Below are 14,489 nucleotides of genomic sequence, written 5' to 3'. Positions count from 1 at the left end.
AAAAAAGGGGTGGAGGGATAGCTTGGAGTGTAGAGAAGTTGCTAAATTGTGGATGGGGGTAGGGACAGAGTTGGGAGGGGACACTGCCCAGGAAGAAAGAGGAGCTTGGTGAGCTCATTGGATTTAGCTTCTTGGTCTTCAGGACAGCCAGTCGTCTGTTGGGTTAAACCAGTAGTTGGTATGAGATGAGGTGCTCATGAAGGCTGGTAGAGAACCTCAGCTCTCCTTGCCCACTTCTTGGTACCTACTCCCAGGTGTGGAAGGGCAAGTCATTCATTTGGTTATATGAGGAAGAACCTCATTGGAAGAACACTCAGTATGCCCCCAGCCTTTTCAGTCTTCACTGCCCATGGTTATCATTCTTGTGTCCACATGGCACTGTAGGTATGTGGGCCCATAGGAGATGGTTTGCTCTGTGGGTCACCTCTCATCCAAGGACGATGAGGTGGCTAGGAACCACTGCTGGTGCTAGAAGCCTGCAAGAAGCTTTCTGTGGTACCTAAAGAAATGTCACTGCAAATGCTCCTCTTGAGATTTTTAGATCCGGGGCTTACTCCTGCTGCTGCTGTTTCATTTCTAAACAAGCAGGGTGGCCAGGGCTAGGTGGTGTCAGCAGTACCATGGTGGTGCTTCTGGGTCCCCATCTCAGGGACCAGTGGTCATCCTGCTGGGCAGACCCACCTTTTGTCTCTTCTGCCCCTGGGGCTTCAGAGCTGCTGACTGCGGTAGAGGCCACCAAAACGCTGGCAGCACACTGCCACATTGGAGACTGAGAACTTGTACCCTGCCTCTGAGATGCCAGGCAGGGTCAATGCCGTACCAGCCTTTAACCCCATTTCTCTGAGTCCTGACACGTGTGTCTGAATAAAACTTGCCTTTAACGACAAGTGAAATGGTCTAAAATTCACCCAGTTGATTAAGAAAGTTATGAACACCCATGCAGAAATTGCTAAGTGGGTTCTTGGGTGGATGGGAGGTAGCCAGGACCTCTCAGGATTATCGCTGAACTGCTCCTGAAGTGAGCTTCGTGTGTCTGGGGAATATAGGTTGGAGGGAAAGAGAGGAGAGAGGGATGAAAGGGGGAAGCAAGGGATTTTAATGTTTCACCTCTGTCCTTCCTCTCAAGGTCTCTGAATCATAGCCCAAGGGAAAAGGAAATGGGGTCACAGGCCAAAAGATCAGCAAATATTGTTAATCATAAAATGTTCATAAAGGGAGATCTTTTGGAATGATAAGGTGAATCATATCAAAATGTATTATATGCATGTATGCAAATACAATAACAAACCCATTACTTCGTACAGTTGAATATGAAAAGCAGATGGATCCAAAAAAAAAAAAAAAGGCATGAGTAGTAACTATGGTTGATGTTAAATAATCAATTGATAAATATGAAAAGCCATAAGGTACCCAAAGAACGAAAAGAAAGTCTACAGTGTTCTGGCGGGGTGAAAGACTGTTTGTTCCTGAGCCTCAGTCTGTGACAGATGGGGTGCTCCTACAAAAAGAACGCCTGGGGAAGCAGCTGGGGTGGCTTTGAAAAAGACCTAGTAGGGCTCTGGCCCACCCCTGCTTGCTCTGCAGTCTTGCCATTGGTGGCCCATGACTCCCCTTGTTTCTGCCCGTTTATATCTGTGTCCTCTTGTTCTACAGCAGGCCACAGAGACTGCTGAGGAAGAGGATGACCAGCCCCTCAGCCTGTCCTGGCCATCCAACACCCGCAAGCAGGTCACATTCCTGATTGTTCTGCCCATCGTCCTCCCTCTCTGGATCACCTTACCGGATGTCCGCAAACCTGTGAGTGAACCACTGTCCAGACAGCTGCCTTGTAAAAAGCAGGGTGGCCGCCATAGTCTACCTCCAGTTGTGTTAGAAGGGAAAGGTGAGGTGACGTGGAGGCATGTCTCTTCTCACACATACCTGAGACTTCAGTCACAGTGATTGCTGAGTCACTAGCAAACTTGAACCACCCCAGAACTTAAAAATATGAAGCAATCGCCATCTTTCTTCTGCTCACGGATCCTGGGGGATGGGAATTGAAGCAGGGTTCACTGGGGATGGTGTTTCTCTGCCCCAGCAAGCCCAGGACTCCAGCTGGAAAGATTTGGATGGTTAGGGGGTGACTTAGATCTGGGGGACCATATTCATCTAGAGGCTTCTTTGCTAATGTTTTTGGCACCTAGGCAGAGATGCATTGAAGGCAGGATTGTCTACCAGATTACCCAAACATTGTCTCTGCAATTTGTTTCCTCACAGCATGATGGCCTCAGGATAGTCCAATGTCCTACACAAGAGATCAGACCTCCAAGAGTGAGGGTTGTAGCAGCATAAGGCAGAAGTTCCATGGTCCTTGCTTCCCTTGTCTCTGGAGTTCTGTAGTGAAAATTCAATTATACTTTCTTAGCCAACACACCCAAGAATGAGCTGTAATTAAAAGGGCAGAGTGGCACATGCTTTCAATCCCAGCACTTGGGGAACAGAGGCAGGTAGATATCTGTGAGTTCAAGGCCAGCCTGATGTACATCGTGAGTTCTAGGACAGCCAGAGATATGTAGAGAGAGCCTATCATTTAAAAAAGGGAGGAGGGTTGGAGTTTGCCTAGCAGCAAGAAAAATGACTCAGTGGTTAAGAGCACATGTGGCTCTTGCAGAGGACCTGAGTTCAGTTCTCAGAAGCCACATTAAGAGACTCACAGCCAGTTGGAACTCCAGCTCTGGGGATGCCCTCTTCCGGATTCTGAGGGCACCTGTACAAGGTGTTTACAAACCCCAACATAGAAACATACATAGATACACAATTTTTAGAAAATTAAACCTTAAAAAAATTAGTTGACCTAAAATATGCCAGTCATGTGCCATATAAACCTCTTAATGAGAAAAATGTCAAACTTGGAACCACTGGAGCAGTTTTCTCTTAAGAGGTATACCTCAAGGTCCAAGCCACTCTGTATTTCCTTGAATTTTCTTATGTGGATTATTTTTAAAAAATAATTTAAAGAAATGCAAATGCCCACATATATGGTATTCCTTCTACAATTTTATTGTCATCACTATAACCAATACTATTGTTTAATATTGTCAGATGTCAAGGGCTGTGAATGCAATACCACCCTAGTATGTGTAGGCTAATCAAAGGACCATTCCCTTCCAGGGTTGGTAAACTAGGTTCTTGAATCATGAATTTTTGCACTAGAGGTAGAAAAGATAAGGAGAGGAAAAGGGTACACTCACATCACACACTCACACGTACCTATCATGCATCAGCTTCTGCACCAATATTTTCAATAAACTACATCGTGGGATCTCTGGAAACATCTGTGGTAGGGATACATGTGTTGTTGGTAAAAGGAAAAGTATCAGCCCAGGACCCCAAAGACCAACTTCTCAGCACTAAGGAGATTTATTTGCCCCAGAGGGACAAAGGGAAGGGAACAGAGACAGGGACAGGACATAGAGGAAGAAGGAAAAGGGGAAGGGATCAAGGGATAGGAGGCAGGGATATTTGTCCCAGAGGGGAATGGGACAAAGGACTGCCTCTGGATAGAGAGGAGACAGGAGTGGCCCATAAGAAAATGACAGTTTATAAAGTTACAAGGGAACCCTGTGTTAGGATGAAGTGTTTAATTTAATTGGCCATGTTAATTAGATAAGCCAAAGGGGCTGTTGATTGCTGGGCTTAAATACTTTGATAGCTGGACCTTGGTAGTCAGCCTCAAGAGGGGGAAGTGTCCGAATAAGGGAATAGACCTTGGTGCTCGCTTTAGGAATGTAATGAGTTTTAGCAAAGCAGGGAAATGGGAGAGAAGGGCTTTATAGTGTTTCATCACAACAATAGTAACCCTAACTGAGACGTTTACATATAACTCAAAGCAAGGTTTCACAGCAACAGTAAAAGGAGACTCAAGCCAAAGTCTTCTACTCCAGATCATTTTCATTCCACTCCCCTGATGCGGGTAGTTTGTTCTCCATGTCCTACCTTATAAGCTGAGCAACTTTGGGAAATGCGCTCCTCTGGACCCCACTTTTGTCCACTCTTAATAAAGGTTTCTAAGATCTCTAGATTCTCTACCAGCTTTGCCATTCTGTGATTGAGAAAAAGCATAAATCAGTTGATCAGCCTCAATACCATAGGGTAAATTGAAGGTGACTGTGTACCCAGCTTGTCTATGATAGTCGCAGCTTAGACTTGAGAGCATACTGGTTGGAAGATAGGTGGCCCTCCCTGCCCGTACAAGAGGCCAAATGAAATAAACCGTGCCAGTAGATACCCAAGCCATCAAGATGTTTCCTGATCATTTATTACAGAGGCGTTTTATTAGATTGTTTATGTCAATTTTCTTTTTGGTGCTGTAACACATTTCAAAGACAGCTTAAAACAAATGTGTTTCAGCCCGTGACTCTGAAGACCTGAAATCTGAGGTAGGCCCGGTTGGACAGTTTTCCTGGGGCTGGTTGCCATAGGAGCCTTTCATCTGAGAGAGCTACTGATCATGGTCTCTAATCTTTAAGCAGTCTGGCCTGGACTTAGTCACAGATAGCAAAAGACCAAGAGCTACAGGAATGAAAACTCCAAAACCCTCTTGAGGTCTAGTTTGGAATTTGTACTCCTTCATTGCCAACATACACTTACTCTCAGCCCAGACCTGAGAGTAGAGAAATAGAGCTCATTTATTCAGAGAGGCAGACTAATGTTTTTTGTTGTTGCTGTTGTTGTTGTTGTTTGGCTTGTTTGTTTGTCCTACCACAGACCTTATATGTGTCCACAAAGGTCACTGGAGGTAATATCAAGGGAGAGGGAAAAGAATAGGAAAAATAACTAACATATATTTGCTCCCCTGTAGGGCCCACCAGCTTTGTCTCTTCACTAGTTTTTTAAATTCCTCATGGATATGAAAAATACTAAACCTTACCAATAATTACAGGGAAAGCATGATTGTAAGCATACATTCAGATTTTTTTATTGGGTTCTCGTATCTACCATCCTAATTCACTCTAATCCCTTCCAAACCCCCAACATGGTAGGCCAGAAAGAAGGGGAGATGAAATGTAGACCTCTTTAGACTACTCCCTGCTGAATAAAGGGCATCAGGTTCCTAAGGACGAATCCAGTCCTCAACAACAGAATGTCTAGCCAATCCAGCAAGCCAGCAATAGCAAAAGGAAACACAGCAGCAGGGACCAGCAACAGCAGGGACCAAGAACCACAGGGACCAAAAACACTGTGGACCAGCAACAGCAGAGACCTGGAGCAGCAGCAGGAACAGCAGCAGAGGAACAGCAACCGTCACAGGCCCTCCCATGGCCCTCCCATTTACACCTTCTCCAGCGTCCCCAGAATTAAACCATCTGAAGCTGGCAAAAACCATGCTCCTCCTAGAGTAGGAGACAAACTGAAGTAGTACCCATATCCCACACTTGGGATAAAAAAAAAATCGCATAACATAAGTGGGGTTTTTTTTTTAAGAAATCAAAATTCTCACTACACGTGTAGTTCTAATTTCAGAATAAATATTACTCCCACTTGTTTTCATTCTCACATCATTTCTATGCAAATTTTATGGCCATGTTTATTAGATCACACATACTTTCAGCTGAGATGTTAAGTAGGAGCTTCACACTTATAGTTTTCTTGAATTAACAACTTTGTTTGAAAAGGGAAGAGTATAAATCTTGATTAGAAATATACCTTTGATGGAAATTGAAGATAATAAACAATAAAACACCCGATGTTATTTTCTCTCATGGCCTGAGGTGGGTGTTCATACGAAGGAGGGGCCCATCTCTCGAGACAGGAAAACATGATTCGTTAGAGCTGAGAAGGAGCATGAACACCCACCCGGAGGTCTGCAGGTTCACCAACGCTTTATTGGTTATCCAGCAGAAGCCAAATGTGATGTAGCAAGAATGAAGTGATTGAGACTCAAGGAGATTTGGTGATTGGTTCAATCACAGCTAGCTGCTAAGAGGAGAGCCAAGACTCCCACCGTACCAGACATCCACAGCCACGCAAAAGTTTACTTCAGGGCTTAACAAGAGCTCAGCAGGTGAACGTGATGGTCAAGCCTTATGGTCTGAGTTTGATCCCCAGGCCTCACGTGATAGAAAGAGATAACAGATTCCTACAAGTTGTTCTCAGACCCTTACACATACACACAAACACATCAAATAAGTGAATGAATGAACAGATAATAAGTAAATGCGTGAGTGTAAAAATGTATGCTTCAATCCAGATTTGTGGTCAATTCCTGTGACCACAGCTGCTCAGAAGACCAAGGCAAGACAATTATAAATTTGAAACTATGCTGGGCTACATAGAAAGGCTCCCATTCCCTTCCACCTAGAGTGGATTCTTCAGAACATTGCACGGAGTGGGTGCGCAGTGACTATTAAGTTTAGAACAGCAAGGACACGGCCGGTTTGCTCAGCCAGCCGGTGACTTTTTTCAAGCCAGTATCACACTGTTCAAGTAAAAGCTTCTAATGGGAACATTAGCTGTCAATTAGGTACCTAACCATTACATTGGAAACAAAATGGACGGCACATGGACACAATTTGTTCATTTGCTAATTGGTATGAGGCTGATCCTAACAGATGTCAGAATGAGCCACCATCACTGACCATAACCTAATGTGTTAGACCTTGGCTTCCAGGGCTATTTTCTCTCTTCCAATGAGACTGGTAACCTAATACCTGTACAGATGCTCCGGGGCAGTGATGTCCAGAATGAAACCATGGAGTCCAAATGAGGAGAATGGTCCAGACCCAAATGAGAGAAGTGATTTCCTGGGTTGTGAGACCAGGGCTTGATAAGGCAGTTTGACGGAGAAACAATTAGCCAAACTACTGGTGCATGAAGGTTTGCAACTTCCGAGGCAAAAACAATATGGGAGGCTGGGGAGGCAGATGGCCAAACAGCTGGAACACCGGCCTCTGCTTCCTGGATGCTTCTTTATTATTATTATTATTTTCTGACGTTGGGAATAAAGCTCTGCCTCTGGCTGGGTGTATTTTGAGCCGCTTGCCCCTGCTTTCTTCAGGAAGGGTTGGTAAAAGAGACGTGTTAGGCACACATGCTGTGTTGTCAGCCAACTGGAATTTCATCCCTAGTTGAAGATCTGGAGACAGAGTAGGTACCAAGTCTTCACCTGGTCCTAGTAAATGATGTTTGATATTTAATGAGAATATTTGTTTTTAAGAGGTTTGTTTTTTTTACCTAAGTCTCTAATTCAATGTTTGCTACTTTTTGATGCCAATTAATTATTAATTGGTATCCTAATTAAGAATCTTAAGTGCCAAATATCAAATTGGGCGGGTTTCCATAATGGGTTGATTTGCGTTTGGTTGCTTTACATCCCCAGTCTCACCCCTGGCCTTGTCCATTTGTCTGGGAATGTTCTACAGTTCAGTGAGAGTCTTTCAGTTCTGATTGATGGTGTCATCTCAGTGAGCAGACATACAGAAGGGAAATTTTAAAATGTATTAAGTGAACAATAAACAATAAGTATACATTTAGCAAATGAATACACTGGAAATAGAAGATTCTGTGAAGACACTCCAGGGCACAGGGTATAGATACCTCAGCAGAAAGTAGATAACAGCTGTCTGTGCTTCTCATGACACACTCAGAATCTTCATCTGGTTGATGCTGGAATCAGGGGTGGCCTTGTGTAGCAAGAGTTGCCCTTTTCCTCCTGTGACAGAGAATGACCCCGGGAGGCTGAAACCTGCATCCCACTTAGAATCCTAAAATAATGACTCACAGTCAGAAGGAAAAAAAGCTCAAAAGGCCAGTCAGCTCAGTGCCCTGCCTGGACAGGCTTGGTGTCTAGTCTGCGGGGGGAATCTTATCTCAGGAATCCAGTTGCCAGCCTTCAAGAAATCTGCCTTGAGAAGAGAAGGCATAAGCTATTTTTTTTAGGGGGGTAAGGGAGTGGGTTCCTTCATCACCCACTGAAGTGCTCAGCGCTGCAAGAGAGACTAGAGTCCTTATCCAAAATACTTCCCTTCTAGGAAAGAGAAGGAGCATAAGGAAGCATTTAAGGGTGACATTTGGCCTGCCGTCTATGACATGATGCTCTCTCCCAACTGAGCATGCCCATTTGGTCTTACAATCCATTCCAGAGAATGCTCCCCTCCAAAGCAACATTCATTTCAAGAGAGAGAAAAAAACAAACAAACAAACAGTAGTCTATGGACTATGTAAATGATAATAAAAATGACTTACTCAAAGCTTGACATTGACAAAGAGAATGATGCAAGCCTAGTCTGGACCCGTAGAGCCTAGCACTGTGCTTCATATGTAAGAGGCTGCCACACACGAGTTCATTCGTTTGTTTCCTCGGATGAGCCTTCAAGTGCCGTGACAGAGTGGACCCTGCCACTGCCCCGGTTCAGCTCTTCATACAACTGAAACTGGCCCTGTCTGCATCAACTGTAGAAGCCATTGCCCTTAACAAAACCGGATGAAATTGTCAAACAAAGCGCAAAGTGTGGTTTTCTCACCATGGAAAGCTTTGAAATGAAGTGTTGGCAAGAATAGGTGGTGGGATGTTCATAGCGGCTTTATTCGTAATAGCCAGAACCTGGAAACAACCCAGATGTCCCTCAACAGAGGAATGGATACAGAAATTGTGGTACATTTACACAGTGGGATACTACTCAGCAATTAAAAACAAGGAAATCATGAAATTTGCAGGCAAATGGTGGGCACTAGAGAAGATCATCCTGAGTGAGGTATCCCAGAAACAAAAAGACATACATGGTGTATACTCACTTATAAGTGGATACTAGACCTGTAGAATAGGATAAACATACTGAAATCTGTACACCTAAAGAAGCTAAGCAAGAAGGAGGTCTCTGGGTAAGATGATCAATCCTCACTCAGAAAGACAAACAGGATGGACATTGGAAGAAGGAGAAAACAGGAAACAGGACAGGAGTCTACCACAGAGGGCCACTGAAAGACTCTACCCAGCAGGGTATCAAAGCAGATGCTGAGACTCTTAACCAAACTTTGGGCAGAGTGCAGGGAATCTTATGAAAGAAGAGGGAGATAGTGGGACCTAGAGAGGTCAGAAGTGCCACAAGGAGAACAACAGAAACAAAATATCTGGGCACATGGGTCTTTTCTGAGACTGATACTCCAACCAAGGACCATTCACGGAGATAACCTAGAACCCCTGCTCAGAGGTAGCCCATGGCAGCTCAGTATCCAAATGGGTTCCCTGGTGAGGGGAACAGGGACTGTCTCTGACATGAACTCAGTGGCTGGCTCTTTGGCCAACCCCCCCCCCCCGATATGGGAGCAGTCTTGCCAGGCCACAGAGGAAAACAATGCAGCCAGTCCTGATAGGCTAGGGTCAGATGGAAGAGGAGGAGGATCTCCTCTGTCAGTGAACTTGGAGAGGGGCATGGGAGGAGATGAGGGAGGGAAGGTAGAATTAGGAGGGAGGGGGCTACAGCTGGGATACAAAGTGAATAAAATGTAAGTAATATAAAAATAAAAATTTAATTAAAAAAATAGGCGGTGGGCCCTCGAACAACAGTCTGATGTCTAAGCATGTTCCATGTCTTCCATCAAGGGAATCAGCAGCAACTATTTATTTGTTTATTTATTTATTTATTTAATCACTCATTTAGTCCACGTGATCAGAAACAGCCTAAGGAGTTGGTTTTCTCCTTTCGCTACCTGGATTTTAGGGATAGAACATGGGTAGTCTGGCTTGGCAGCAGGCATTGACCCACTGGGCTATCTTATTAGCCCTGAAAGATTACATTTCTCAGTGTCTGGTTTTTGCCTGGTGTTCTGAGGGAACTTTGAGTGTCCTCACACTGTATGAGCCCAAGGTGGCATAGAGGCCAGTGTGGAAAGCAGAGTGGCACACAGGAAAGATCTCATTCCCGAGAATGATGGCTGATCTGCCCCTCCCTAATGGAGATCACCCTGACCCCACCTCCACCTCTGTCCACTTGAGCTGATGTGTGTGGTTAGTGTCCTAGAGAGTAGCCATCACCAACCATCTGTGGTGGTGGCTTTCCTGATGATTTGTGGGACTCTAAGATGAAGAACCTATTTTCAACCTTCCTAATCCTTCCCATTTCGTTTCATGTGCTCAGTCACATAAGAGGTTTGGCATGTAGATTATTATGACACATGGTTTGCCAGCAGTAGATTCTGAGGTCCTGATTCCAAAGAACATGGGAGCAAACTAAAGAAAAGGGGAGAGATAGAAGAAGGATGCAAGATGTTTAACAGAAGGAATGACAAAGAATCCAGACCTTATAAAGGGCAGGGGCAGAGGGCATTGGGCATTTAGCTAGGGGCATGAACGGACATTCTTTCAGGTGGCTTCCAGAGTCCATCACAGTGGCACATGTCACAGCACGTGGAATGCTGAGACAGGAAGATGGGCTTTGAGGCCAACCTGGGCTACATAGTGAATTCTGGGCTATCCTGGGCTATGATCCCCTATCTCAGAGAGAGAAGTAGAGGAAGGAGGAGGAAGAGAGAGAGAAAGATTTCTTTCCCAGTTCTACATCCATTCAGCTACCACCAATTTTAATTTCCAGAAATTAATTTTCCTCTCCCACTTTGATTAGGAGTAGATGGCATCTATTGATTGCTAATCCTACCAAGAAGTAGGAAATGTGGGAGAAATCATGCCAGTGGCAAAAAGGCTTTGGCTTTGGGCTGTCACCCCACCGCAGAGGGCAATACTGACACTCTTCTTCTCCGATTGTCTGGCAGGCTTCCAGGAAGTTCTTCCCTATCACATTCTTTGGCTCCATCACTTGGATTGCAGTTTTCTCTTACCTGATGGTTTGGTGGGCGCACCAGGTAAGACTGCCAGTGGCCCCCACCTGCCTTCTTTATCTCCACTCTAGTGTCAAACGGTTAATCAATGTGTTTGCCTTTTGAAACTGTCACAATACTGAGTGTGGTACAGACAAGTCACATTTCAGGAAAGGATTTTCCTACTCTCCAGGCCTATCTTTGTGGTCAGAAATCAAATCAGCGTCGCTGTCAGACAGCTATGTGGAGGAGGGCAAGCCTGGCTGCTTCTTGCTGTCACCTAAAGCCTGGTCAACCAGGGCTGGGAAGAAAGTCAAGATTCTGCCTACCTCAGTGTCTTTATTTTCTTTATTTTGTTTTGAGTAAACAAATCAGTGTGGCTGACCCCAGCTCTGTGTGTGTGTGTGTGTGTGTGTGTGTGTGTGTGTGTGTGTGTGTGTGTGTGTGTGTTATGTGCATGTGTGCACTTGTGTGTGAGTCCATGTGGTGGTCATAGGAAGGAAGTCTTCTGGGTTCTTCTTTATCATTCCCTACCTCACATGACCCGGAGACAGGGTCTCTCACTAAACCTATAGCTTGCCATTTTTCAGCTAAGCTGGAAGGCAGCACACCCCAGTGTTCTTCCTGTCTCCACCACCAATCCCCATGCTGGGGTTACAGGCCTTTCACACGGACGCTTGGATCTGCACTCATTCTTATGCAATAACTGGTCTTGCGCACTAAGCCACCTCCTCAGCCTTCACCAACACTTAACAATAGTTATTAAGAAAGATCCTGAAGACAAAAATGCTCTTCCTTGAGCTTCAAGTTGTAAATGTAATGATGTATGTCATTTTTGTCACATTTATTTCACTCAGTACCAGTCAGATGCTGATCCCAAAACAAGATCTCAGTAACTACTGCTTGAAAACATGAGAGTGAGATTCCAGGGCTTCCATACTCACAGCTGAGAGTGGGAACTGTCTGTTGAGTGAGAAGTTTGTGTCCCTTTGTCCTTTTACTTTTGTTTTTAATCTTGTACATAGATTTGGATGCTATGAGGGGACATGATCATTATCAACAATCTGCAGATAAAGGAATCGAGTCTAAAACTGATGAGAAAGATGCCCCAGCAGCCGGGCATTGTGGTCCACGTTTGAAGTCCGAGCACTTGAGCAGTCAAGGCAGGCTAGCCTCATCTGAGACCTGAAAGGAGTTACACCATGTCCTTGACCTCACCGCCATGCTTCCCGCCTGTTGGGAGTGGCATTCAAACTCCAAATATCAATGGTGTGGTTTTAAATGATCGCTGCGGCAGCTTTCCCTCTATGAATTTAAATTATTAGGAATGTGTGAAAGCAATTGCAACATGCTGAGGGTGAAAATCAGAGTGAAGGAGACCCTTCTGTGCAAACTGGACACGTCCGTTTCCCAGGGAGAGGCTCAACCTGGTCATGTAGCAAGCAGGTGCTCAGAGCCCACAGCAGATTAACCTGTTTCTTCTTAGGACTCTTCTTGCCCAAGAAATTTCCTACACAACCCCAGAAATGTTGCCCTATAAAACAAATGCACAAGTCAAACATTTGCTGATGGAAAAAAAATCAAGAAATGTATTGGGAAACAATTTCTTGGTGTGTGTATACTTTTATCATCTGTTAAAGGTGAAAGCGACGTGCACGCTTTTCAGAGGGATTGGGCTTGTGTGTTGTTGCATTAGCATTAAATCTTAGAAGACTATGCGATGCTGCAGGACAGAGAACATCTTCAGTGACTTTCAGAGTTGATCACTAATTGCCTGAGGACACTGCATCACACAGAAATGCAGTATAATGCGGTGGGAGTCCTACACTGTGGTAGGACTGCTGCAGAAGTGGTTATAAATTCTGCCCTGATCCTAAGCTAGACAGAATTTATCTCACTTTTTTTTTTCATTTGCTTTATGTATTTGGGCAGAGAGAGGCACACACATGCCGCAGCACACAGGCAGGGGTCAGAGGGCAGTGTGCCGTCACCTCTCTCCTCCACCATGTAGGGGATCAGGTCATCAGGGTTGGCAGCAAGCACCTTTGCCCACTGAGCAATCTCACCAGGCCCCCATTTAACAAAATTTTTAAGAAAGCCAAGTCAGCAACTCAAAGAGCAATTTTTATAACCTAATATTCTAACGCAATATAATCCTCACTAAGGGCGTTGCTTGCATGTAGAATACTTTTTCTTTTTTATAAATTTTTATTACATTTATGATTGTGTATGAGAGCAGCAAAGAGAGTGGCTGAGTTGTTTCTCTTCTTCTACCATGTGGGTCTTGGATATGTAACTCAGGTTATAGGCTTGGTGGCAAGTGTCTTTTCCTGCCATGGAATGCGTTTTCTAAGGGAGGGAGGGCAGTGAGTCTGTGTGCCTGGAGGACTAAGTCAGCTCAATAGACTTGGAGCAGACTATCAAAATAAAACCCACTTTTTACTGTGCTTTTCAGTTACCAGGAACCAAGATAGTATGTACTTATAAATCAAAAAGGAGATTTAGAAATAAGCATTCTATTATCTAAAATCCTTTATTTCTCTGTTATTTTACTCACTAAACTATTTCAAAAAACATCTCTGGATGTCATAATCTATTGAAAAACATTTTTGTCTTTAGACATATTGCCTCAAATTTTTGAGAGCAGTAATTCGCCAGCTCCAGAAAACATATAATGCTAAAAGTCCCCACAACACAAGGTGCTGAAGAAACAAAAACAAACAAAACAAAACAAAAAAACTGTGGTGGCTTACAGTCACTGAGCCAGAACTCAGGAGCAAGAGGATCCCAAGTTCAAAGCTAGCCTAGGCTATATAATAAGATGCTGTCTGAAAGAAACCATGGCTGGGTCCATAGCCTAATGGTAGAGTGCTTACCCAGCATGTGCAATGAAATGACCTGAGTTTGATCCCCAGGATGGATGGATGGATGGATGGATGGATGGATGGATGGACGAACGGACGGACGGACAGACGGACGGATGGATGGAGCCTCTAGCTGAGGCTAGGCCAACCATCCAAACACAACTCAGGTCTTAAATAAAGACCATAATTAAATAGAATACTGTACCTTCTCACTTTTCAGTAATGGTGCACCATTACAAGGGCTTTCCTGAAGACTGTCATTTAGCCCACAACTTCGTTGTAAGGTAATGATTATCATCCATACTTGATGGCTAAGAATTCAAGAATCAGGGAACACTTACCAGTTGGTGAAGTCCTTAAGGCAGCTCTGGGACCAAAGTCCTCTGATTTATTGCTATTGGTTCTGCATAACTGTTTTGTTGACTTAGATTCATATTTCCAAGCTTGTGTCAAGTTCCCTGTGGAAACAGTAGAAATTACAGGAGTTTTAGAGTGATAGAAGTAAGTGGAGGTATTAAGAAAAATTGGGACACCATCTTAACACTCAATAGTAGATTGAAGAGCCCTGGGACTCAATGGCACTGTCAGGTGCCATTAGGTACAAAGTCCATTGGCTTTTCAAATGAATTCTGCAGCCTTTCTTACGCTGTCTTAGAAGATACAGTATGGTGGCTACACTCAGGGGTCTCTATAGCTCTCTATTATTAGTCTGGCCAACTTCCTGGGTGTGGCTGTTAAAGCAGAGCAAATTATTTCCCTTCTCAGTGATTATGGCTTGTTCATTTTTATTATATCAGCACTTATCCTAAAACAGAGGAGGGACCCATTAAGAAG

At 44.3% G+C, this 14,489-nt stretch overlaps 1 protein-coding gene across 4 annotated transcripts in view; it reads left to right on the top strand.

The window, feature by feature from the left end:
• The window catches only part of Slc24a2 (solute carrier family 24 member 2), a 238,713-nt gene that overhangs the window by 210,020 nt on the left and 14,204 nt on the right, over positions 1-14,489 (top strand). For all 4 annotated transcript variants that reach the window (XM_060365819.1, XM_060365817.1, XM_060365820.1 and 1 more), the window contains 2 exons: positions 1,654-1,797; positions 10,747-10,836. In XM_060365819.1, coding sequence (XP_060221802.1) covers positions 1,654-1,797; positions 10,747-10,836 — 234 coding nt within the window. The remainder of the gene's footprint in view (positions 1-1,653; positions 1,798-10,746; positions 10,837-14,489) is intronic.

Source organism: Meriones unguiculatus, chromosome 12 (assembly GCF_030254825.1).
Source record: "Meriones unguiculatus strain TT.TT164.6M chromosome 12, Bangor_MerUng_6.1, whole genome shotgun sequence".
Lineage (NCBI taxonomy): Eukaryota > Metazoa > Chordata > Mammalia > Rodentia > Muridae > Meriones > Meriones unguiculatus.
The sequence above is the reverse complement of the archived record's forward strand: the minus strand, read 5'-3'. Positions and strand labels throughout refer to the sequence as shown.